Source organism: Entelurus aequoreus, linkage group LG27, assembly GCF_033978785.1.
Source record: "Entelurus aequoreus isolate RoL-2023_Sb linkage group LG27, RoL_Eaeq_v1.1, whole genome shotgun sequence".
In the NCBI taxonomy this organism is placed as follows: Eukaryota; Metazoa; Chordata; class Actinopteri; order Syngnathiformes; family Syngnathidae; genus Entelurus; species Entelurus aequoreus.
This window is the reverse complement of record NC_084757.1, coordinates 18,104,250-18,130,820: the sequence shown is the minus strand read 5'-3', so window position 1 is coordinate 18,130,820 and position 26,571 is coordinate 18,104,250. Positions and strand designations below refer to the sequence as shown.

The 26,571-nt window shown below is 41.5% G+C and overlaps 1 protein-coding gene across 14 annotated transcripts in view; it reads right to left on the bottom strand.

The window, feature by feature from the left end:
- The window catches only part of ncanb (neurocan b), a 567,283-nt gene that overhangs the window by 144,708 nt on the left and 396,004 nt on the right, over positions 1 to 26,571 (bottom strand). For all 14 annotated transcript variants that reach the window (XM_062039081.1, XM_062039087.1, XM_062039082.1 and 11 more), the window contains one exon: positions 1,987 to 2,103. In XM_062039081.1, coding sequence (XP_061895065.1) covers positions 1,987 to 2,103 — 117 coding nt within the window. The remainder of the gene's footprint in view (positions 1 to 1,986; positions 2,104 to 26,571) is intronic.

Sequence of the window (26,571 nt, the reverse complement as noted above, 5' to 3'; positions counted from 1 at the left end):
CACGGAACACTTACTTACTTTTATTCAAGTACTTATTTTGATGACTACTTTTTACTTTTATTGAGTCATATTATTCTAAAGTAACGGCACAATTTATGGGTACTCTACCCACCTCTGGTTGAACACCACTGTTCTATAGTTTTGTCCCATGAGACGATATCATAAATTGGTTGTTAAAATGTGAGCTTACTCTTGTGAGATACTGTGTACGTTGAGCACAGCCCGGTGGAAAATGAACATAATTATGTTCTCCATGTTGCTGAAGTTTGTGCGGAGATTAAATACATCTGCATTCCAGCCACTTGGGTACTTTTTAAAGTGGGTTTCTGTACTTTCCTGTCCTGACATACTCATACTTCTCAATGAGAAAGAGCATAGTGGAGTGTAATTATTTTCTTAGAACCTTGTGTTTGTTTTTCTCAGAGCCTCGGGCAGTCTTCGCTTCACCTTTTTTGTGCTTCTGTTTATACAAAACAATGAATGTTTAATGGCTGTTGGGCTATATTTCTTGGGGGATATTTAAAATTTAATTGAGGGACAACATGTTTTGTTATCGAGGATGACATTTTAATTGATAGTTAATGGTAACTGGTTTTGAGTTTATTGAATGCCCGTTTCTGTGTGGGTCCAAAGCTAACACTCCAATGAATAAAGTTGGTATAATTCTGACAATATACAGTCGTGATCAAAAGTTTACACACACTTGTAAAGAACATAATGTCATGGCTGTCTTGAGTTTCCAACAATTACTAGGGACGGCGTGGCGAAGTTGGTAGAGTGGCTGTGCCAGCAATCGGAGTGTTGCTGGTTACTGGGGTTCAATTCCCACCTTCTACCTTCCTAGTCACGTCCGTTGTGTCCTTGGGCAAGACACTTCACCCTTTGCCTCTGATGGCTGCTGGTTAGCGCCTTGCATGGCAGCTCCCGCCATCAGTGTGTGAATGTGTGTGTGAATGGGTAAATGTGGAAATACTGTCAAAAGCGCTTTGAGTACCTTGAAGGTAGAAAAGCGCTATACAAGTATAACCCATTTATCATTTATCATTTACTACAACTCTTATTTTTTTTGTGATAGAGTGATTGGGACACATACTTGTTGGTCACAAAAACATTAATGAAGTTTGGTTCTTTTATGAATTTATTATGGGTCAACTGAAAATGTGACCAAATCTGCTGGGTCAAAAGTAAACATACAGCAATGTTAATATTTGGTTACATGTCCCTTGGCAAGTTTCACTGCAATAAGGCACTTTTGGTAGCCATCCACAAGCTTCTGGTTGAATTTTTGACCACTCCTCTTGTTTGGTGCACTTCAGCTAAATGTGTTGGCTTTCTGACATGGCCATTCTAAAACCTTCATTCTAGCCTGATTTAGCCATTCCTTTACCACTTTTGACGTGTGTTTGGGGTCATTGTCCTGTTGGAACACCCAACTGTGCCCAAGATCCAACCTCTGGGCTGATGATTTTAGGTTGTCCTGAAGAATTTGGAGGTAATCCTCCTTTTTCATTGACATCAAACTGACATCAACTGACATTTTATTTCAACTGACACCAAATGTACAAAGATAAGACCTTCTGGAGGAAAGTTATGTGGTCAGATGAAACAAAAATGTAGCTGTTTAGCCACAATTCCCAGCAAAATGTTTGGAGGAGAAAAGGTGAGGCCTTTAATCCCAGGAACACCACACCTACCGTCATGCATGGTGGTGGTCACATTTTCAGTAGACCCATAATAAATTCATAAAAGAACCAAGCTTAATGAATGTTTTTTGTGACGAACAAGTATGCTCCAATCACTCTATCACAACAAAATAAGAGTTGTAGAAATTATTGGAAACTCAAGACAGCCATGACATTATGTTCTTTTCTAGTGTATGTAAACTTTTGACCACGGCTGTATGTCCATCTCTCCCTCAATCCATCTACAGCTGCTGACCTGTGACCCCTCTGACTCTCAGGCCCGACCCGCGGGGCAACAACTCACCGATCTCGCAGCTCTCTCCAGAGAAGCCCTGTGGGCAGTAGCAGCTATAGCCGTCACCCTCCTGCAGGCAGCTCCCTCCGTGGAGACACGGGTTGGTCTGGCACGGGTTATTCTCCACTGCCAAGAGAGAGCGAGACAACAATGTGAGTGCATAATTCATTTCTGACAGAGAAAACGCATTACGAGGGTGGCGGGGAATGTTGACAAACTACGACGAGAAACGAAGCGGAATCACACTGACGTCCTCCAGCGAGTTCCAGAAGAGGAAGGCCGTTTCACCGTGCTTTCCGCCAGCTGATAGATTAGCCGTTGTTACGCGTGTGGTGCCACTGTTTATCATGACCCCGCCTACGTCACATTCCACATTCCAAGGCACTTATAAAAGGAGCTGATCATTGCACATACATTTATTGCTACTGTGTGGGCGAGGTAATAAACATAATTTATGGAGCTAACCCCGGGCATCTGCATGGGGAAGCCTTTTGTGGAAGATTACATTATAATTATTGCACTTAAATTTGAGGAACGCTGGAGGCATGCGGCGATAAAAACAGGGAAATGTGATTGTACACCCATGTCCGACATCTCCAGAAAACCATTTGGAATCCAACAAAAATGTCCAGGAAAAAAACATGCCAGTATTTACAAAACCCAAAACCAGTGAAGTTGGCCCGGTGTGTAAATCGTAAATAAAAACAGAATACAATGATTTGCAAAACCTTTTCAACCTATATTCAATTGAATACGCTGCAAAGACAAGATACTTAACCTTCGAACTGAGAAACTTTGTTCCCAATTAGCCTGTTCACTTGTAGGATGTTCCAAATAAGTGTTGGATGAATATTCCTCAACTTTCTCAGTCTTTTTTGCCACTTGTCAGCTTTTTTGAAACATGTTGCAGGCATGAGATTCCAAATGAGCTAATATTTGCAAAAAATAACAAAGTTTTCCAGTTCAAACGTTAAGTATCTTGCCTTTGCAGTCCATTCAATTTAATATAGGTTGAAAAGGATTTGCAAATCATTGTCATCTGTTTTTATTTACGATTTACACAACGTGCCAACTTCACTGGTTTTGGGGTTTGTAAATTCTCAAAACATACACTACCGTTGAAAAGTTTGGGGTCACCCAAACAATTTTGTGGAATAGCCTTCATTTCTAAGAACAAGAATAGACTGTCGAGTTTCAGATGAAAGTTCTCTTTTTCTGGCCATTTTGAGCGTTTAATTGACCCCACAAAGGTGATGCTCCGAAACTCAATCTGCTCAAAGGAAGGTCAGTTTTGTAGCTTCTGTAACGAGCTAAACTGTTTTCAGATGTGTGAACATGATTGCACAAGGGTTTTCTAATCATCAATTAGCCTTCTGAGCCAATGAGCAAACACATAGTACCATTAGAACACTGGAGTGATAGTTTCTGGAAATGGGCCTCTATACACCTATGTAGACATTGCACCAAAAACCAGACATTTGCAGCTAGAATAGTCATTTACCACATTAGCAATGTATAGAGTGTATTTATTTAAAGTTAAGACTAGTTTAAAGTTATCTTCATTGAAAAGTACAGTGCTTTTTCTTCGAAAATAAGGACATTTCAATGTGACCCCAAACTTTTGAACGGTAGTGTACCATCTTTTTCCGGTCTATAAACAGCTACTTTTCTCCCACGCTTTGGACCCTGCAGTTTATACAAAGCTGCTACTAATTAATGGATTTTTCCTGGTTCACGAGCTGCACTTTGTCTCAACAGACCAATGGACCAGTGGACCAATGAAATTGATCAGAATTAATCAAACCACTCACACAAACATTCAGTCAGCCATTTAGTGCATTATGCACTCACTCTCATCATAGAGAAGCAACAACAAAATGCACACAACACCATCCCAGAGCGATCAAAAAAGGAAACAGAACCAACAGCAACGGGCTCCCAAAAGGCCAGACTTTCGCACGGGACGAAGGTAAAAGCAAAAACGGAATTCCCTCAACTCTGGCACCAAAGAAGGAAGAAGAAGACACATACAGGGCTCTACAGTAGGCTGTAAGGCACTGTCGTTTGCTAAGTTTGTGAATGAAAACAAGCACCTGTGTAAATATTTTCATGTTTCAATGTGTACACTTGTGTGCGGCCAATAAATGTACAAAATAAAATTTGTCAAACGATTATGGTGGCTGTGGTTTATAGTTAAGTCCGCTCTGCCAGCTGAAAAATACGGCAGAAACTTGGTTCTCGGAATCATTCATGGTAACATAAGCCACCCATTAATGCTCTTGATTTATTTTTTGGTTAAAAAAAAATTTACTTTCAGCAATTTACAAACGGCCCCTTTAACTGTGTTTTGTATTTTTGTAACACCGTTATTTTCAGTGGTAACTAGTATTCGAACACGTTATTTTTTGTATTCAGTAACTCAGTTACCGTTACTACATGATGCGTTACTGCGTTATTTTACGTTATTTTTCATATAGTATCGGCTAGAAACTGAGAAGATCTGAGTGTGTTTTATTGGAGAGCTGCGGTGTCGTCCTTCTGAGTCTTCCTGTGTCAAAAGGAAGAGAAGAGGCGCGCTGTGTGTGTGTGTGTGTGGGGGGGGGGGGGGGGGGGGGGGCGTGTCTGTGTTTACTAACAAGACATCACTGCGGAGCTAAAGCCGAGTTTCTTAACATGGAGATATGCTCACTACTTTTCTTTTGTCGAGCACAAAGAAAAGAACATTTTAGTTAAATGTAAGTTGTGTCTTGGATCAAAGATCCCATCTACTGCCCAAAACAGAAATTCAAATCAGCTGAAACAGCTACAAAAGCAACATGCTTCGACGAAACTAGTAAAGAGAGACACAGACTCCGATGCCACTTCACCTCCACCTCCACCTAAGGATTTTAACGGAGGGACTGCTAGCCAGGACAACATTGATAGAGCCATTGCAGTGTATGTGCTAGAAGACGTGCAGGCTATTTCTATAGTGGGGTCACCCGCTTTTAGGCAGCTAATTAGCATGATAGCGGGCATCAAACAGCAAATGGCACAAAAACATTTTCCAAGTTCCTGGACAGTGAGTACATAAAAATGGAAAGCAAGCTAAAGAAGACACTCCAAACTCTGCCTCTGCTCATCATTCAGCACTGAAGGTACACACACTCTGTCAATTCTCTTATATACTCTTTCATTCTAGACTTTTAGAGTGTTTGATTATCACATCACTCTAAATGTATATACTATAAAGTTCACAAACATAAAGAGGGATCCTAGTGGGCCAGGCCCATATTTCCTTTCTCTAAACTAAAACTGGGGAAATGCGTAGAGTGTTCTGGGCTTCAGTACAGTGTTGATCTCCTAAATACATGATTTTATTTCACAATTCCTTGAGAGAAAAAAACGCCTGGTTAGGCGTGTGTATAGCAGTATGTGTGCGGTATATAGTGACATGACATATAATCATGTCATGTGTGCCTACCTTGGGTGAAGCCAGGTTTACAGCTATGTTGTGACATGTTATGTGGTTTGTTACTTATTTATGTTCTGTTGCAGCTATTTAAAATAGTTTTGTCAATTTGTTCTGGCCCAAAATAAATTGGCCCTTTGAAACATATCTTTGTCTTAGTGTGTTGTATGTAGACCACATTGCTTAGCAGAGTTCAGTGATGCCAATGCATGTCAAGTTGATCAACAGATTGCATTATTCTCCAGTGCAATAACAGTACTGAAATGAAGGCTAAAAGGGCATTAATGGGAGCCTTAAAAATTGTTTAAAAAAAAAAGAAGTAACTAAATAGTTATTTTTCAAAGTAACGCATTACGTTTTGGTGTAAGTAACTAAGTTAGTAACTGAGTTACTTTTGAAATAAAGTAACTAGTAACTGTAACTAGTTACTGGTTTTCAGTAACTAACCCAACACTGCTGACCACAGATGGCCCCTGTGCTGCACTTTGGGCAACCCAGCTGTAGAAACTAACAGTTAATGGCCACTATAGTCTTAGTACCGTAGTGTATTTGTTCATCCTAAGGTCACATATGGGATGCGGGTTGTCTTACATCAGTGCCGGAAGTCGTAAAATCAGCTGTTCACCTGGCTGTTTTTTTGGGTGGATGAATAGGAAAGTCCTTCTTTAGCTGCCGTCTTGTTTTATCGTATATTGCTGCTTTTGCACGCGTCAATGTTTACTTTTGTATGCACATTAAATCAACCAAAAAATCCTGACTTTGGAGCAATGTTCACGGACTCTAGTATTTGGCACTCTATTAGATGCAATGGTTTTCCGCATTGGGACCATGATTTCGGTCCTAACTTGTTCACCGGTACTTTTGCTTGTTGATGTCTCAAGAATGGTAGAAATACAAGAAAACACACACACACACACACACACACACACACACACACACACACACACACACACACACACACACACACACACACACACACACACACACACACACACACACACACACACACACACACACACACACACACACACACACTCAGTTAATTGTCAGCTACATGTCGTCCAAATGACGTATGAGTGCATACATGTTGTACACAACATAGTGCGGCTCAACTGAAAGCATTTGTTCCCGTGTGTGAGTGCGTGTGTGTATGACTTGGCGCACAGACACACACACACACAATTGGGATGTTTGCGTGCCCGCGCGAGATGTAACACAAGATTATGTTCAATTTCCTGCAAGACAGGGTGCGAGACTCCGCCGACAGGCCCGGAGCATCCTGTTATAAGTGTGTGCAGAATGTAAGACGCATGCTGAATAATGCAGATCATCATCCATCACTGGAAGGTTAATGACACATGATAGAGGAAGACGTCAATGATCCCATGTGATCTTTGCTGAGGTGAGTAAATGTCAGGTGATGCGCGGCGAGGGGGGGAACGGAGTGAAATTTCAGCCCTCAAATGTTTTTGCTGCCAGGAACATTTCAGCCCTTCATCCCTCAAATTAGCGAGCTGAGCGCAGGCGCATACAAATCACGGGATCTGTTCTCACTCGTGCACACGAAGCGTTCGGGTCTGACATGCAGAAATGTTGCATTGTCGGAGTTTAGTGACATCAAAAGGCTTTTAATGTCTTCGGCTTTCTAATTCCGCTCTTTGGAGTTGTTGCAGAGGAGATTAAAAATGCATGTGGGTGACTGAACGCCAGCCGAATTAAACTGTTTTCCTAAAAGTGCAACTTTATTGATGTGAAATGCGCATGAATAAAAAAAAAAAAAACCCCATCTAAGTCGGGTGTTCTCCTACAACTTGCCCGCACAGTTATCTGCACTGCAGTGCTGTTAAAGATAAGTGGACTCCAGTAAATCTCTGCATACTTGTGTGGTACAGTAGATCTCCACAACACTTTTAATCATAGCTCAGGTGGACTTGTATCTGCTTTTGCTCATTTTTATATATTTTTTTCCGGGGCTTTACGCATTAATCCAGCAGTGTATACTGCAGGCTTTACTTGACAGCACGGCACATCAGGGAGTGCAATCCATAAACTTAAAGGATTGGAGTGACGAGCAAGGGAAGCCAGCTTGGACATCCTAAAATAAATGGCGTACGCTGCCATGACAAACATTTGCCAACAATATGCAAGACGTGCTTTACTGTAACAGCTCATTTTAACATGAAACCAAAGTAATTGAGGATTGGGTGTACCGTAATTTCCGGACCAAAGGGCGCACCGCCGATCTTTTTTCATATATAAGGCGCACCAGATTGATTGATTGAGACTTTTATTAGTAGATTACACAGTACAGTACATATTCCGTACAATTGACCACTAAATGGTAACACCCGAATAAGTTTTTCAACTTGTTTAAGTCGGAGTCCACGTTAATCAATTCATGGTACAAATATATACTATCAGCATAATACAGTCGTCACACAAGTTAATCATCAGAGTATATACATTGAATTATTTACATTATTTACAATCTGGGGGGTGGGATGTGGAGGGGGGTTCGGGCGGGGGGGGTTAGGTTTGGTTGATATTATAAGGCGGATTAAAGGAGTCTTTTTTTTATTTTTTCTAAATTGAAAACACTTCCTTTTGGTCTACATAATATGTAGCATCTGCGGCCTCCTCCCAAGGTGTCTTCTTTTTACCCATTTTGGACATTTTTAATTTTTCGGATGTGGGTTTCGAATCAGTGGATGCCATTGGGGTTTGTGCAGCCCTTCGAGACACTTGTAAATAAGGGCTTTATAAATACATTTTGATTGATAAGCACTATTTTAACAAATAGTTGAAAATAATTTGCTTGTCAGAGTTTGTAGGTGACGAACCCCAAGATGCAGGGATGATGGCAGGCATTGAATGGGAAAACATGATTTAATTAAAATACTCTGGCAAAAAACAAACAAAAGGGAACAAACAAAAGGCGCGCACAAGGTGGAGAACAAACTAAGCTATAAACTAAAATAGCACAAAGCTAACTGTGGACAATAAACAAAAACACTTACTGTGACACGAAGGAACTATGACTAAAGCGGAGTGGACAAAAGTAGACGGAGCTACAACGACAAATATGTAGAAGGTAAGTGACAAGTATTGTAATGACAATGATCCAGCAGTGACTGCAGGGCAAGACAGGTTTAAATAGGCAGCTGGCTGACTGGCACCAGGTGTGGCCACGTGCCAATCAGCCACAGCTGAGGGGACAAAGCACTTAGGGAGACAATCAGGAAATGAAGACAAAATAAAAGCACTGACAGGAACTAAAGACAGGAAACTAAGACAAACGCAGAGGAAAACTAAAACTTGATCAAACTGTCAGGGACAACCCTGACATTGCTGTTGGTAAAGCCTATGGACATAATTGAATTAAGAGTGTTGAACCAGATAAATAAATGTATTAATATGTGGGTTGAATCACTGAAAATGGAATGGATGTTATCTACATAATGTGCCTGTAGCTGTAATACCGTAAAGGCGCAATCATACAAAAACTGTCACTGTCCAAATACATCTGGACCTTAGCTGGGTTTACAACAACACCATTGATAGCAAAGGGTGTAAAAATTATCAATACATTTACAGTACTACTCAAATGTTGGTTTGTATAACTTAATATGTAATAATCGGCAGTGATATAGTACAGTATTTTCCGGACCATAGGGTACACCGGATTATAATGCGCACTGCAGATGAATGGTCTATGTTTGATCTTTTTTCATATATAAGGCGCACCGGATTATAAGGCGCATTAAAGATGGAGCTAACTGTTTTAATGACATTCAGACTTTACTTATATCAATAACAGAGCAGCATCTCCTCATCTGGAAACAACAACAAGGCCGAAAATGTGTCCCGTGAAAAACCGTCCAACCGGAACTCTTTAATAACTAAAGTTCCTTGGGTGAATAATGTAAACTCACTACACCGGTATGTTTTAGCGCTTTCATGGCTAGTTTACTGACACATATAAGTCAGAACTTTACACTACTTTATATTAAAAATGCCAACAGCGGAGGATGAATGTCTCATAACAACAAGATAGAGAAAAATAAGAAGTTTATTGGACTACAAAGGCGGACTCACACATTTTTTCAGGACTTATGCAGATCCCAAATACAGATCAGCAGGTATACGGTACAATACTTGTGTTATCTTATTCACTGATTACTATTTGAAAGGTAACTGGTGCAGATATTCGCCTTCAAGACAGAACCTAATTTGACTCCAAATCATTTAATTTTAGAGACACCTGATTGCTGTACAGAGTATGGCTGATTTTTTGTTTTAATATTATGTCATTCACTGGGAAATCAACAAATTGACAACATATACAGTATGTTTCCACAAAGCCATCCACTATTTGGATCGGTATATCATGATCAGTCTTGTGGTTCCACTGTGGGAAGAGTAGAATGGATAATGATACCTACGAACCACTACACTACAAATAACTGTTAACTTAAACTAAAGATACATAGCTAGATGTGCAATAGGAATTTTGGAATTAATTTTGCTTGATTGCGCATCACTATGGGCCTGATCTACTACTTTCAACAGGTAATTACAGCTACAAGCAGCATGTCACCTGATTGAAAGTAGAAAAGGTCATTTTGCCTAAACTCTTAGAGCCTGATCTACAAAAGAGTAGTGTGTATTAAAACCAGTTAATGGCAGTAACAAGCTACATGTAGCTAAGCTGCGTAACTTAACTACATTTTCCAGTAGCTTGGCAGTATAGCTACTTTTTTAACGAGTAGCTTTTCCAATAGTTTAGCTACTTTTAGACCCATGTAGCGAGGTAGCTTACATTGATGCTACAAGCTACAAAGAGAGAAAATGGACTGCAAATCCCCCCCAAAAATATAGACAAAATACAATGACCTGAATGAATGAGAACATCTATACATACAGAGTAAATCCATGATGATTGGTGTTTGTATGATGAGTTACAGTTGGCTTGGGTTAGGGTGAATCATTATATTCTGGCCAATCAGCAATAAGATAAGGCGGGTCATTGAAACTAGTAATCAAAATCATAAGTCATGCACTCATGTCACATGATGACGAGGGAGTCCGAGACAGAGTGACGCTTCAAGCGGACGACTCAACAACAAAAAAACATACTTGAAAATGGCAGAGGAATTCTCTCCCACAGATTAGATTATTTCTTTAGTGATGAAGATGACGTGCAGGAAACCCACAAAAATGCGTGTCCTTGGCCATATTTAGACACATTTATGTGTTTAGAGAAAACAATGAACAAAACTTTACTTCTTAGTTGTTTACTTTGTAAACCAAAATCATAACTGCTCTCTTCATCTAAGACGTCCAACACACATTTAGGAACAGACATTAAGGCGAGTTGAGATAATTTAAAACGTTTTACTGCACATAACCACTACAAACTGTTCCCAAACAACACACAAGATAAATGCTGTTTTTTTTACTGTAGGTAGAGAAAATAAATAACATTATAGGGGTGGGCCAAAGAAAAAGCAAACTAAATAAATACATACAGTGGGGTGCAGGGACCCCTAGAGGTAGTTGTACGGCGTCCCCAGCTAAATGACAGATAGTTAATAGTAATGGACTCTTATTAAGTCCATTTGTACACTCTCAGTTACATTAACATTAATATTATACTTGTGGGCCCATAGCTATAAATGCCACTAAATTTAGCTTTGATTTAGCAAGCTACTTTTGCCTTGTAGCTTGTAGTGTAGCTTGCTACAATTCTCCGGGGATAGCTTCTTCTGTAGCTTAGCTACATTTAATCGAGAGTAACTCGTAGCTTGGCTTACTACATTTTCCAAGTAGTTTGCCCATCACTGAAAAAAAACGTGCAAACTTGATAGCACACACAAAGCTGGTCTGCTAAGCTTGTGCGCTGAGTAGAGCTGGGCAATATGGCCACAAAACTATATCACGTATACGTTTTTTATATTGATCAATAAATAATTATTGATAGTTTTTATTACTTATTTAAGCCTGCCTATAAATACAGTAAAACTATTTCCAGCTTACCAAGGGTGCTACTTATCAGTGAAGAGAGTGTCTGGGAGCCAGGGAGGATGAGCGCGGCTAAGGTAAGGAAATAATTAAAATAGATTTGAAGTTAATTGCAGGTTTGAGACACTCGATAGCAGTAGTGTATAAACTATTGAACACTACTCAGTAGTTTGGGAAGCAACTAATTAAACCCACACATTGGAAGTGTCAGGATGTTGCCGCACTGTCTGCATTAAAGCCAAAACCAAAGACACGTTTCTTTTATTGAGTTGATATACTATATCAAAATACCACAGTTTCTCTTTTCACTCCATGCAGAGAATCCACAGCAAGACAGAAAGACAACACAACCACACTAGTGGGACTGTTACGTGTTTGGTGTTTAGCGTGTCCCTCCCATTGCTCAGTGACACTTTTTTCCGGGTTCCCAAAGGGCGAGTGACTTCATGAAACGAATCACGCTTCATAACTTCCGGTTTCTTCCGACCAAAAAGTAGAAATATATATTAAATATTTTATGGAACGCAATTTATATTGATATTGATTGTCTATCACGTTATATGTTGACATCGTATTATTGGCCCAATCCATTTTTAACATGTCTTGTCACGTGTATGCAGAATGTATGCTGCTTATCAGAAGGCCCACAATACTATGGGGAGGAGATGCAAATCTAATCATTTAGCACTCGCAATGTAATTTATAAAAGCTGTTTTGTGTCTATATTTAGTACTTTTGGAAGGTACATGCAAACTGGCACAGTGACCCACGGATGGCTGTGAGAATGGAGGAAATCATGCTGCTTTGGCAGACAATAAAAATATAATACTCCATCAGTGTGAGTGTCAATATATTTGGATCGTCAGAAATAAACATATGAGAAAAATCGTCCACTCAACAATGGCTTTTTATAGCTGCTCGGTGACTTAAAGGGGACCTACTGTATGACGACTTTAATCTACATCAAAACACTTCTTGTGGTCTAGATCAGGGATTCTCAAACTGTGGTACTTGTACCACTAGTGCGGGGGTCAGCCACATGCGGTTCTCAAGCCGCATGCGGCTCTTTAGCGCAGCCCTAGTGGCCCCCTGAAGTATTTTTTAAAAAAGGATAGAAAATGGAAAAAGATGGGGAAAAAAATATTTTTTTTGTTTTAGTATGTTTTTTGTTTGAGGACAAACATGACACAAACCTTCCCAATTGTTAGAAAGCCCACTGTTTAATATGTTTGTGTGTATTCTTCACTGATGAGAGTATTTGGAGAACATCGTTTACTAATTTTGGCGGTTCTTGAACTCACCATAGTGTGGACTGTGACGCAACAGTTTGTTTACATGTAAAATCTTCCACTCTTTCTTTGTCTCATTTTGTCCACCAAATGTTTCATCCTGTGCGTACATGAACAAATGTGCGCTTTGTTGATGTTATTGACTTGTTGGAGTGCTAATCAAGCTATTTAGTCTAGCTGTATGTACATATTGCATCATTATGCCTCATTTGTAGGTATGTTTGAGATCATTTAATGTTATGATCCGTTGCCCAGATCATGTTCTGTTTGTTTTGGACTCCCTCAGTTCCTGTTTTGTGCACCCTTAAATTTGCTTTCAGTTCATGGGTGCTTATTGTTTCCACCTGTCTCTGATTGGTGTTCGGGACGCTCACCTGTTTCCCGAGCACTGATCAGAGCGCTATTTAATACTGCCTTTTCCGGTCAGTCAGTCTGGCTTCCTAATTTGCTTCATGCAACAGTTGACGACGGTATTGACTCCTGCTATTTACATACCAGCTCCCACGCTAACCCCCTTAGTTTTCGTCTTCCGTGCTATGAGCACGTTTTTGTTCCCGCCTGATTTATTGCCTAAATAAAGCATTTCCTACCTGCACGCTGTGTCCGAAGTCCGTCTGCATCTTGGGAGAACGAACCCTGCATCACAATGCATCCAGATCGTCACAATTTAATATCCTTTACTTTTTATCCTCTTTGTATATAATTTAGTTTTGCATGTCTCATGACACATTCCAGATTATTGTCTGCCATGTTGTTCCAGACCACAGCAAACATTAACTAGCTTGCCAAAGAGGGCTGCTCCCCAAGGGGATGGGACAAATGCAGAGGACACATTTCACCACATCTAGTGTGTGTGTGACAATCATTGGTACTTTAATCTTAATCTTTAATAAACCTATTAAAAGAAGACAGCCTGCCGTTTCCTTTAACTTGGACACACACATCTATACCTTTGGCCATTAAAAGCCAGTAATTTCCAGGGGTTATCTCACCTTCTGAGAACCGTCTGATTTACTAATGGTTTCTAAAGTTGTAAAAATGTGTAGAATAAATATTACATTTCAACATTTCTGACAACGAAAATTTGCTTCAGCCTGCGACACAGTCATTTTGATAGTAGGCTGTTATAGCTAATATAAAGTTAAAGTTTAAGTACCAATGATTGTCACACACACACTAGGTGTGGCGAAATTATTCTCTGCATTTGACCCATTACCCTTGATCATCCCCTGGGAGGTGAGGGGAGCAGTGAGCAGCAGAGGTGGCCGTGCCCGGGAATCATTTTTGGTGATTCAACCCCCAATTCCAACCCTTGATGCTGAGTGCTAAGCAGGGAGGTAATGGGTCCCATTTTTACAGTCTTTGGTATGACTCAGCCGGGGTTTGAACTCACGACCTACACACTTACATCATGTGTTGCCTTCATTATAACACTTATATACAGCTTTTCATTTTTTGCGACTCCAGACAGATTTGTTTTTTGTATTTTTGGTCCAACAACGTTTTGGGTTGCCGACCCCTGCACTAGTGGTACGCGAGCTCCATCTAGAATCACTTGATTAAAGTACAGTGTTTTATTTTCCTATATTCAAACAAAGTGGTACTGTTCAAACTGTGTGTAATGTTACAGTGACCCAAATATTAAATACACTTACATCTGGATACTTGGGCCTAGTACGTTACTGTATTTTAATGTTGGTCATTATGGTGGTACTTAGACAGACACGTTTTTTTCCGAGATGGTACTTGGTGAAAAACGTTTGAGAACCCCTTGTGCTGCATTGTCACGGTCGTTGTGACCCAGATGCAGGAGACAGCGTGCAGAATTATATTTAATCGTAGCAAATGTAAATCGAGTGCAGCAGGGAAAAAGCAAGGCCTGACAAATACATATACAACCTACATAAAACATGGGACAAGCGGTAGTAAATGGATGGATGGATGGATTAAACAATGATCCAGCCCCGACTGACTGCCGAGGCTGGCATCTTATCTCCTCTGATTGGTGATCAAAAACAGGTGAGCGTCCTGCCTACTAAACATAAGCAGGTCTGCACAATCAGTGCTTTAAGCAAGAAGTGGCAACACAATGAGGAAGGAGCGCTGAAACGGAAATAAACACTAAACAGAGAAAAAACAATATGCTGTACAAAGTCTGACCCGGTCATGACATAGATAATACTGTAGTCAAGGTTTCTGTGGTTTATCCATTATACTTTGCATAATACTGGGGTAGAGCGGAATATGCGTTAGGTCAGGAAAAAACACAGAGGCTATTTCATCCTACAAGCCTGTTTCCCCAGGCTTGTCCGGATGAAATAGGCTCTGTGGTTTTTTCTGACCTAAAGTAGATAATACTGTATGTACTGTATATGCTTTGGTGTGAATTGTGCTCTCCAGTCACGTTTATAACCTACTTTCTGCGTATGTCTGCAAGATGGTCGTTCGTGAAGGCCGTTCCCAGATTGCAAATGAAACCACGCTTCACCCTTTCCAAAAGCATCAAAAGGTTGCTTTTAAAAGTGTACACTGTTAAAAAATATGTCATATGAGAGGCTGAATGGAGTAAGCAGACACCAATATTAATTCCAATGATTCGTTCTGATGTCGACTGTGTCATGTCTGTGTTGATCATGTTTTTGTTTTGCTTGGTTTTTGGACACTTTTTAGTTCTTGTCTTCACTCCCTTGCTTTGTCACCATAGTAACCATTAGTTTCACCTGGTTCACATCCTCATGTCACGCACCTGTCTCACTTTTTCACTAATCATGTCACTAGTATTTAAGGCCATTGTTGCCAGGCAGTCGGCCTGGCGACATCACTCTTGACACACTCTCTACACACCATTACGATCCATGCCCTTTTCTTGTCAAAGTAAGTTTTTTGTTTATTAATGCTACAGTTAGTGTTTTTGTTTCATTGATCATAGTTTCTGCCATTGTGCAAGTTTTGTGTTTATTGCCAAGTTTGTTATCTCCGCTGTGAGCGCCTTTTGTTTGTACTTTTTTTGAGTTAGAATTAAAAATGTATTTAAATTCACGTCTTGCACGCGCCAATTTTCCATTGCCTTCTGGGAGAACAAACCACGCCATAGACCCAGTCCTGACAGTATGTCGCCAGCATAAAAGTTCTCCCGCAAGAAAATTGGGCGTTTTGGACGAGGCAGCGTGGGAGGTCCTCCGCGCCATGGAGAAGGAAACGCTGCGCTACTCCTCCGTGGAGTACAGAGACTCCATTTGGTCCGAGGATGGCGCTGCGTCACCGCAGTCCCGGAAGCGCCGCTCCCGACGAAGGACGTCAGGGAGGGCTTCCACAAGCAGTGGAAAGGACGCATCGTTCCCGCAAGCTCCTCCCCCTCTGGGCGGAAACGAGCTGCAGCCAGCCCGGCTTCCCCAGAACGACGTCACGCCACTGCCAGTGGGTGACGTCATGGATTTTTTTCCCCTGAACTCTTTTTCTTGTCAGCCACATCCAACCAAAGAGTCTAAATCCATGATTAAATATTACCAAGACATGTTTTTAGAAATCAGATCCTGTCAATCACAGTCACCCAGTTTTCATGCCCCGCCCCCCAGGACTCAAGCCACGCCCAAGTCACAAACCTTTTTTTTTTCACCCACTAAATCCCAGGTACAAAAAGAAAGACATTTTGGACAATTTATAGGGGAGGATTTTACCCTCCTCCTGACCTCCCTCCACCCACCCCAAAAAACGGTTCCAGACAGCGGGGAGCGCGTCTGGTATCCGCTCCTTGAGGGGGGGGGCTAGGGCTGGGAACTTTTCAGGTGGGGTGGCTCAGCATCACCATGCCAAGCCACAGCCTCCAGCACGGCCGCCACCACCAGTCTTTCGGCCCGCCAAGCCACAGCCTCCAACACGGCCGCCGCCACCGGTTTTTCGGCCGGCTAAGCCACAACCCCCAGCTAGGCCACCTCCACCGAAGCCACAGCTAGCACCTGTATCAGCACCAAGTCCAAGGCTAGCTCCAGTGCTGCCGGTAGCAGCACCACGCCAAGCTCCGGTACCAGCTCCACGACGCCAAGAGCCACCCGTCGCAGCACCACGGCTGGCACCCGTCGCAGCACCACGGCTGGCACCCGTCGCAGCACCAGCTCCACCACGCCAAGACCCACCACGCCGAGCTCCGGTACCAGCTCCACGACGGCAAGCTCCGGTACCAGCTCCACGACGGCAAGCTCCGGTACCAGCTCCACGACGGCAAGCTCCGGTACCAGCTCCACACCAAGACCAAGACCCACGCCAAGACCAAGACCAAGACCCACGCCAAGACCCTGACCCACGCCAAGACCAAGACCCTGATCCCCCAAGCCAAGACAAAGACCATGACCCCCCAAGCCAAGACCAAGACCATGACCCCCCACGCCAAGACCAAGACCCCCGCCAAGACCAAGACCAAGACCCCCACCAAGACCAAGACCCCCACCAAGACCAAGACCCCTGCCAAGACCAAGACCAAAACCAAGACCCCCCACGCCAAGACCAAGACCAAGACCCACGCCAAGACCCGCCACGCCGAGACTCTCCGCCTGACGCACCACGCCGAGCTTCGCTGCCTGCTTCGTCTGCTGCACCTGCGTCATCGGCTGCTTCCACGCCTGCAACGACGACGACGCGCCTGCCTCCTCGTCGGCCACGAATGTGGCCACTACCTGGTCGTCCGCCACACCAAGTGCGCCGATCTCCTCGTCGGCCATGGATATGGCCATTCCCAGGTCGCCCACCTCACCTGGTACAGCGGCGCTCTACGCGTCGCCACCACCTGACTCTGCCCCGGTGGATTCGGGGTCACTTGGCCTGGCGACCCACCGCCATGTCCCCCTCCCGCCCTCCCATGACTCTTGATCCTGTTTTTTTTGGACATCTGGGATCTGTCCGTAAGGGGGGGGCTCTGTCATGTCTGTGTTGATCATGTTTTTGTTTTGCTTGGTTTTTGGACACTTTTTAGTTCTTGTCTTCACTCCCTTGCTTTGTCACCATAGTAACCATTAGTTTCACCTGGTTCACATCCTCATGTCACGCACCTGTCTCACTTTTTCACTAATCATGTCACTAGTATTTAAGGCCATTGTTGCCAGGCAGTCGGCCTGGCGACATCACTCTTGACACACTCTCTACACACCATTACGATCCATGCCCTTTTCTTGTCAAAGTAAGTTTTTTGTTTATTAATGCTACAGTTAGTGTTTTTGTTTCATTGATCATAGTTTCTGCCATTGTGCAAGTTTTGTGTTTATTGCCAAGTTTGTTATCTCCGCTGTGAGCGCCTTTTGTTTGTACTTTTTTTGAGTTAGAATTAAAAATGTATTTAAATTCACGTCTTGCACGCGCCAATTTTCCATTGCCTTCTGGGAGAACAAACCACGCCATAGACCCAGTCCTGACAGACTGGCCTTAAAAAAAAAAAAATGGTGTGATTTGTTTTCATAGGAGATATATCAATAATAAATATCCTATATACAAATAGATTATTAATATATCTTCAATGAAAAAACTACTTGTAACATTGCATTTTCTTGCATCTGGATCAGTCCAGTGCACCATCGCAAAGCGCACCTTTGGTGTATTCTAAATAAGTTATGTTGTCTAAATCATGTTCCTACATTGGCCAAGAAGGTATAAATCAAATCAAATCAAATCAACTTTATTTATAAAGCACATTTAAAATTTACCACAGGGGTAGCCAAAGTGCTGTACAATGGGGAGGTTAAAAGATAACACAAGAGGAACGAGCAAGCACAACACAACACAAACAGTGCACGATAAAAAATAAATAAATTAATTAATTAATCAAACATAAAAAACAGGTTCGCAGCAGGTGCATTGTGGGACGCCATAGCAGGATGGAGATCACTCAGTGTTAAAAGCCATGGAATAAAAGTATGTTTTTAAGAGTGATTTAAAAACAGGAAGAGAGGAGGCCTGTCTAACACTCAGAGGTAAGTCATTCCAGAGCTTGGGAGCAGCAGCGGCGAAAGCTCTGTCACCTCTAAGCTTCAGCCTTGTGTCAGGGACCGTCAATAGCAGCTGATCGGTAGGGATCGGGGGGGGGGGGGGGGGGGGGGGGGGGCAGTAAGGCTGAAGGAGGTCGGAGAGATAAGTTGGAGCGAGGTTGTTTAGACATTTAAAAACAAATAATAGGAGTTTAAAATGTATTCGGTAACGCACAGGGAGCCAGTGAAGGGATGCTTGAATAGGGGTGATGTGCTCACGTCTGCAGACGAGCAGCAGAGTTCTGCACGAGCTGCAGGCAGGCGAGGGAGGCCTGGCTAATGTCTATGTACAGGGCATTGCAGTAGTCAAGACGAGTCGAGATAAAGGCGTGGATTAATTTCTCAAGATCATGTCCTGACAGAAACGGTTTCACTTTCACTATTTGGCGTAGTTGATAAAAGCTTTTTTGTACGACGCTGCTGATTTGTTTTTCGAACTTAAAATCTGAGTCGAACTTTACCCCCAGGTTTGTAACACAGTCACTGAGATACGGGGACAGAGTGCCGAGGTCCACGTTGGGGGAGGGAGAGCGACTTGGACCGAACAACATAACTTCTGCTTTGCTTCCATTTCGGCTCAGGAAGTTAACTGAAAGCCAGGCTTTGATGTCGTGCAGGCAGTCAAGTCAATAAGACGTTGGATCGTGGTATTTTGTGCCATGGGAAAGTAGATCTGGCTCAGGAAGTTAACTGAAAGCCAGGCTTTGATGTCGTGCAGGCAGTCAAGTCAATAAGACGTTGGATCGTGGTATTTTGTGCCATGGGAAAGTAGATCTGGCAGTCATTGGCACACAACTATAGTTTTGAACTAACTATAGTTGTGTGCTGCATATTCTACAACATAGTAAAACATCACATATTGGGGCACATAGATGTGGACTAAATGACTGTCCATGGTGACAGCCGGTTGTACATGCAAAATCCTTATTTGAATAGAGCCTTCTGCACCACTTTGATGAGGTGACGACTTGTCCAGGGTGTACCCCGCCTACCGCCCGAACGCAGCTGAGATAGGCTCCAGCACCCCCCACGACCCCGAAAGGGACAATGGATGGTTGGGATCAATTGTGCACACAGTCTTAGTAGATCACCTACATCACACACACAAATTTTTTTTTAGTTTGCACTCATTTACCATGTTATTTTGGATCTCAGTAGATCAGGCCCTATTTGTTATATTGACGTTAGGGCTGTAAAAATCAGCAAGTTATTACAAATTATTCCATCATTATTGATGGAATCATTATCTGATTACAAATTTTAACTGAATTAACTTAAAATCCTTGAACCATCTCTGGTCCGTCATAAATATTAATCTGAGAACAAATTTTAATGCAACTAACCCAATTGCAGTGCAGAAGGATTCAACATCTTTGAATTGTTTTTGGCAATGTATGAAACACAAAACCAGTGAAGTTGGCACGTTGTGTAAATGGTAAATAAAAACAGAATACAATGATTTGCAAATCCTTTTCAACCTATATTCAATTGAATAGATTGCAAAGACAAGACACTTACTCGAACTGAGAAACGTTGCTATTTTTTGCAAATATTAGCTCATTTGGAATTTGATGCCTGCAACATGTTTAAAAAAAGCTGGCACAAGTGGCAAAAAAGACTGAGAAAGTTGAGAAATGCTCATCAAACACTTATTTGGAACATCCCACAGGTGAACAGGCTAATTGGGAACAGGTGGGTGGAGCGAGGGTCACCACTTTGTGAACAAAAGCGTGAGCAAATTGTCCAACAGTTTAAGAACAGCATTTATCAACAAGCTATTGCAAGGAATTTACCATTTACGGTCCATAATATCATCAAAAAGTTCAGAGAATCTGGAGAAATCACTGCACGTAAGCGATGATAATACGGACTTTCAATCCCTAAGGAGGTACTGCATCAAAAACCGACATCAGTGTGTAAAGGATATCACCACATGGGCTCAGGAACACTTCAGAAAACCACTGTCAGTAACTACAGTTTGTCTGTAAGTGCAAGTTAAAACTCTAAAACGCTGCCGGCTTCGCTGGGCCCAAGCTCATCTAAGATGGACTGATGCAAAGTGGAAAAGTGTTCTGTGGTATAACGAGTCCACATTTCAAATTAGTTTTGGAAACTGTGGATGTCTTGTCATCAGGACCAAAGAAGAAAATAACCATCCAGATTGTTATAGGCGTAAAGTTAAAAAGCCAGCAACTGTGATGGTATGGGGGTGTATTAGTGCACAAGACATGGGTAAGATACACATCTGTGAAGGCACCATCAATGCTGAAAGGTACATACAGGTTTCGGAGCAACATATGTTGCCACCCTGTTGCCACCCTGTTATCATGGACGCCCCTGCTTATTTCAGCAAGACAATGCCAAGCCACGTGTTACAACAGCGTGGCTTCATAATAAAAGAGTGCGGGTACTAGACTGGCCTGCTTGTAGTCCAGACCTGTCTCCCATTGAAAATTTGTGGCACAATATAAGGCCTAAAATACCACAATGGAGACCCCGGACTGTTGAACAACTTAAGCTGTACATCAAGCAAGAATGGGAAAGAATTCCACCTGAAAAGCTTCAAAAATTGATCTCATCAGTTCCCAAACGTTTACTGAGTGTTGTTAAAAGGAAAGGCCATGTAACACAGTGGTAAAAATGCCCCTGTGCCAACTTTTTTGCAATGTGTTAATTGAATTCTAAGATAATGATTATTTGCAAAAAAAAAAATGACGTTTCTCAGTTCGAACATTAAGTATCTTGTCTTTGCAGTCTGTTCAATTGAATATAAGTTGAAAAGGATTTGCAAATCATTGTATTCTGTTTTCATTTAGGAATTACACAACGTGCCAACTTCACTGGTTTTGGGTTTTGTACTTCTCAGACCACCACTTTGATCGACATTTTTTTCAATCAAGCAAAATGCAACAAAAATGCAACAAACCCGAACGCAATCTGAAATAATTTCACTTTTCTGCAGAACTTTGTAGTAAAAATCTGACACCCGCGTTTCAGGACGGCTGCTCTGGAAACAAACCCCGCACTGCTTCACGTTGGTCATCTTGGAGCTGATATGACGTAGATTACCGTAATATCACTCAAAAGCACAGATTCTAACCATTGAAATACTTTCTATAGTTCAAGACTTACTATAATTTGAAAACAGCACTGCACATCATAATGACAGCTACAGTTTCGATGTTAAAGGTCTAAAAAATTATTTGGAAATGTCCAGACTTGAAAATCAATCAATGCCCAGATCTGGTCTAGTTGCAAATGGGTAGTTGATCTGACGTGAGATGATGCAAGCTACAGAACTAACTCTTTCTCTCTGGCACTCATCGAGGGTGGACGCTCCCCTTCCCTCTCCCTTATCTCTCCTGCTTGCTTCTTTGTCTTGTCTTGTCTTAACTTTCATGTTGCCTCTTTTTGCACTGCTCTCCAAATCTAAACATTGGAACTATTTAACTGGCCTCAACGAAATTGACAAGATCTTGGGTTTGGGGGAACCTGCTTGTCGTGACGGAGCGGTTGTTGCTGGACACACGACGGACTCTTGGGAGAAGAAGAAGGATGTGAGGATATCCACCTATTCGGAATTATGACAACAGGACATATGTTGTTTGGAGTAAGCGTTGCTCTGGTTTGTCGACAAATTGGAAGTTGCTGGCAGTCTTCAAAGTACCCTAAAGCTGCCACAAATGGTTGGAGGATGCGCAAAGAACTGTGGACACTCTTGTGATTTGGATAACATCGGACTGTCTGCCCCGCAGGATGAATTTGAGGACCAGTCATTGACAATTTAACAATTGAGAGTGAAAAGCAAATTTTATTTTCACTCATATACAAAACATTCTGAACTTGGATTGTTTCCCTGGCTTCGAGACTCTCCCGAAGGACAGTGCAGCGAAGACACAACAAACTCCCTTCTTGTCTCTCATGGACACTCACCTGTTGTTGATGACTTTGGACTGACTAGCGACTGCATGACACCAAGGCCACAGAACTGAGACACACAGCAGGCTTACACACATGCATGCATCCACAAAAAATATACGCCACACACTAGGGTTGTACGGTATACCGGTATTAGTATACTACCGGGATACTAATGAATAATTTTCGGTACTATACCGCCTCTGAAAAGTACCGGTACGCCGCCCCCCCCGCCCGCGTCGTCGTCACATCGAGTCATTGCTTGTTTACAAGCGGAGGAGCATGTTCGGCGGCACACAATCACGGAGTACTGACAAGAAGACACAGTGTGTAGACATAAAAGGGAGAATGGACGCATTTTGGCTTAAAAACTAAAGATAAAGGTGAAGCTATAACACTGAAACGCCCTCAGGAAGAGGTGCTTTAAAACATGGCTAGCTAAACATGCTTCACTACACACCGTTGCTCACCGGCATCACAATGTAAACGCCATTGGTGGATCTACACCCGACATCCACTGTAATGATATCAAGTTCAGGCACTAGTCGATACCACTATGATTATGTCGATATTTTTTGGCATCACATCTTCTTTCGTTTTTAAAAAAAATGTATATTATGTTTATAAACTCAGGAAATATGTCCCTGGACACATGAGGACTTTGAGTATGACCAATGTATGATCCCGTAACGACCTGGTATCGGATTGATACGCAATTTTGTGGTATCATCCAAAACTAGTGTAAAGTATCAAACAAGAGAAGAATAAGTGATTATTACATTTGAACAGAAGTGTAGAAAGAACATGTTAAAAGAGAAAGTAAGCAGATATTAACAGTAAATTAACAAGTAGATTAATAATTAATTTTCTACTACTTGTCCTTAATAATGTTCGCAAAATAATAGAATGGAAAATGACAATATGTTACTGCATACGTCAGCAGACTAATTAGGAGTCTTTGTTTGCTTACTTACTACTAAAAGACAAGTTGTCTTGTATGTTCACTATTTTATTTAAGGACTAAATTGCAATAAGATCGTTTGTTAAAATAAAGCCAATAAGGCAGTTTTTTTGTGGTGCCCTTTATTTAGAAATGTACTGAAAAGTACAGAAAAGTATCAAAATAATTTTGGTACCGGTACCAACATATTGGTATCCGGACAACACTACCACACACTCATACCCCACCCCCCCATCCAACGCCCTTGACGCGAATCCCTTAGGGGTGATGGACAGCCGTCTTAAGAGCTGCAGCCGTGCCACCGTAGCCCCCACTCCCTCCCCTCTGTCGCAAGTCTCGAGATGTATGTTGTAATATGTACACTATATTGCCAAAAGTATTTGGCCACCCATCCAAATGATGAGAATCAGGTGTCCTAATCACTTTGCCCGGTGTATAAAATCAAGCACTTAGGCATGGAGACAAACATTTGTGAAAGAATGGGCCGCTCTCAGTGATTTCAAGCGTGGAACTGTCATAGGATGCCACCTGTGCAACAAATCCAGTCGTGAAATTTCCACGCTCCTAAATATTCCAAAGTCAACTTTATTATAAGAAAAGTGAAGAGTTTGGGAACAACAGCAACTCAGCCACAAAGTGGTAGGCCACGTAAACTGACGCAGAGGGGTCAGCGGATGATGAAGTGCATAGTGCAAAGACTTTCTGGACAGTCAGTTGCTACAGAGCTCCAAATTTCATGTGACCTTCCAATTAGCCCACGTAACCTAACCCCTCATACACAGAGAGATCCATGGAATGGGTTTCCATGGCTGATCAGCTGCATCTAAGCCATACATCACCAAGTCCAATGCAAAACGTGGGATGCAGTGGTGTAAAGCACGTCGCTACTGGACTCTAGAGCAGTTGAGACGCGTTCTCTGGACTGATGAATCACGCTTTTCCATCTGGCAATCTGATGGACGAGTCTGGGTTTGGAAGTTGCCTGGAAAACGCTACATTTCGGACTGCATTGTGCCGAGTGTGAAATTTGGTGAAGGAAGAATTATAGTGTGGGGTTGTTTTTCAGGAGTTGGGCTTGGCCCCTTAGTTCCACTGAAAGGAACTTTGAATGCTCCAGGATACCAAAACATTTTGGACAATTCCATGGGATGGCACTTGAAGTTCACATGTGAGTAAAGGCAGGTGGCCAAATACTTTTGGAAATATAGTGTATATGTGCTTTGTTATGGAGTTTTTTTTCACCACTCCAAACTGGGCGCCCTTTGGAGCCCAGTCAAGATCGTATATTTTTTACTCGTCCTCGTTTACCTTTTTCCCCATCTTTTACGGAGCGCCTTGTCGCGACCCATCAGCGTTCCCGTTCTGGAACCCTGTACACCAGGGATGTCCAAAGTGCGGCCCGCAGGTAATTTTTTAACGGCCCCACGGCAAATTCTAAAAATACGATTAAAAAAAAAACAACTTAAAAAGTAGTATAAAAGAGTAGACAGGTGACAATACAATGTTGCTATGTTGACTCTAATAACACTAAGCTGTCATGCAGGCTGTTTCTTTCTTTAAAACATTATAATGAATAAAAAACAATGTTATTATGAATTATTGACCTATTCAAGGCTCCAATTAGGTCACATTAAATATTCCACTTTGAGATATTTTTTGGGGAAAATGTTGCATATTTTGTGTTTGCCATATAAAAAACTGTTTTTTTTTTTTTTTTAAAGAAGGGCCTAAAATGAAAAAACAAGGAACATAATAAAGAACAATACAAGTTATAATTGACAGATAGATCTGAAGTTGATCTCGTGACTATTGTGTTAACAGTTTAAAAAAAAAAAAACGATTTATTTTTTAACACTTTACTGAGCAGGACCCTTTTGAATCCCCAATAATTTTAGTGGGACTTTTTTTTTTTTTTTAAGTGTCATTGCTCAAAAAATAATAATACATTAAAATCAATGTTGTTATGAGTTATGTTATGAGCTCCAATTATTATATAATCTGATATGTTCCACTTTAAAATTTTATTGGGGGAAAATATTTCATATTTTGTGTTTTTTCCATAAAAAAAAGGGTTTTCTTTGACAAAAAGGGCATACAACTTAAATCTAAAAAAAACCAAAACGTTATATTGACAGATATACCTGATGTTGATCTAGATATTTAAACTTTGAATAATAATAATAATAATAATACTAAATAATGACATTTTTTTTATTTTTTTGAACCTAAACCAGGGGTGTCCAAACTTTTTCCACAAAGGGCCGCACACTGACGAGTCAAAGCATTCGGGGCTGTTTTGATATTTTGTTTTGTTTAAAAAAAATTTTTTTTTTTTAAAGAATCTAAAACAGACATAAATTTACAGACAAAACAATGTGTCTGCTTTGTATTAACTATTAGTATTAAAATAAGCTACCATATTTGCTTATTATTATGCTTACATTTTTACTGTTCTTTTTTTGTCTGATTTTTTTTCGACAATATGCCGCGGGCCAAAAAAACTTGAGCTGCGGGCCGCAAATGGCCCCCGGGCCACACTTTGGACACCCCTGACCTAAACCCTTTGGAGTCCCCGATATCAAGCTTGAGTGGAGGCCTAAATGTATATTTTTTATACATATATTGTATTGGTTTTTAAAATAAAAAATAACAAAATGACCCTCGCTTGCTTTGATTTTTCAGTGTGCGGCCCTCAGTGGAAAAAGTTTGGACACCCCTGCTGTACACGGTTTGTTTGTCTAATCTTGAACGGCTTTGTGCTGAAAACAAAGTTTTGTTGTACTTGTGCGATGACAATAAAGACCTAGTTACCTACTTAAACAAGTTAATATGGACGACGATAAGGATGCTGGCTATGTCAAGCAGCTATAGAAAGTGTTAGTTTTCCACTGCTTGTGGTGAACAATGACTTATTGTGCTCATGTAGCAGTACTTCTATGCAGC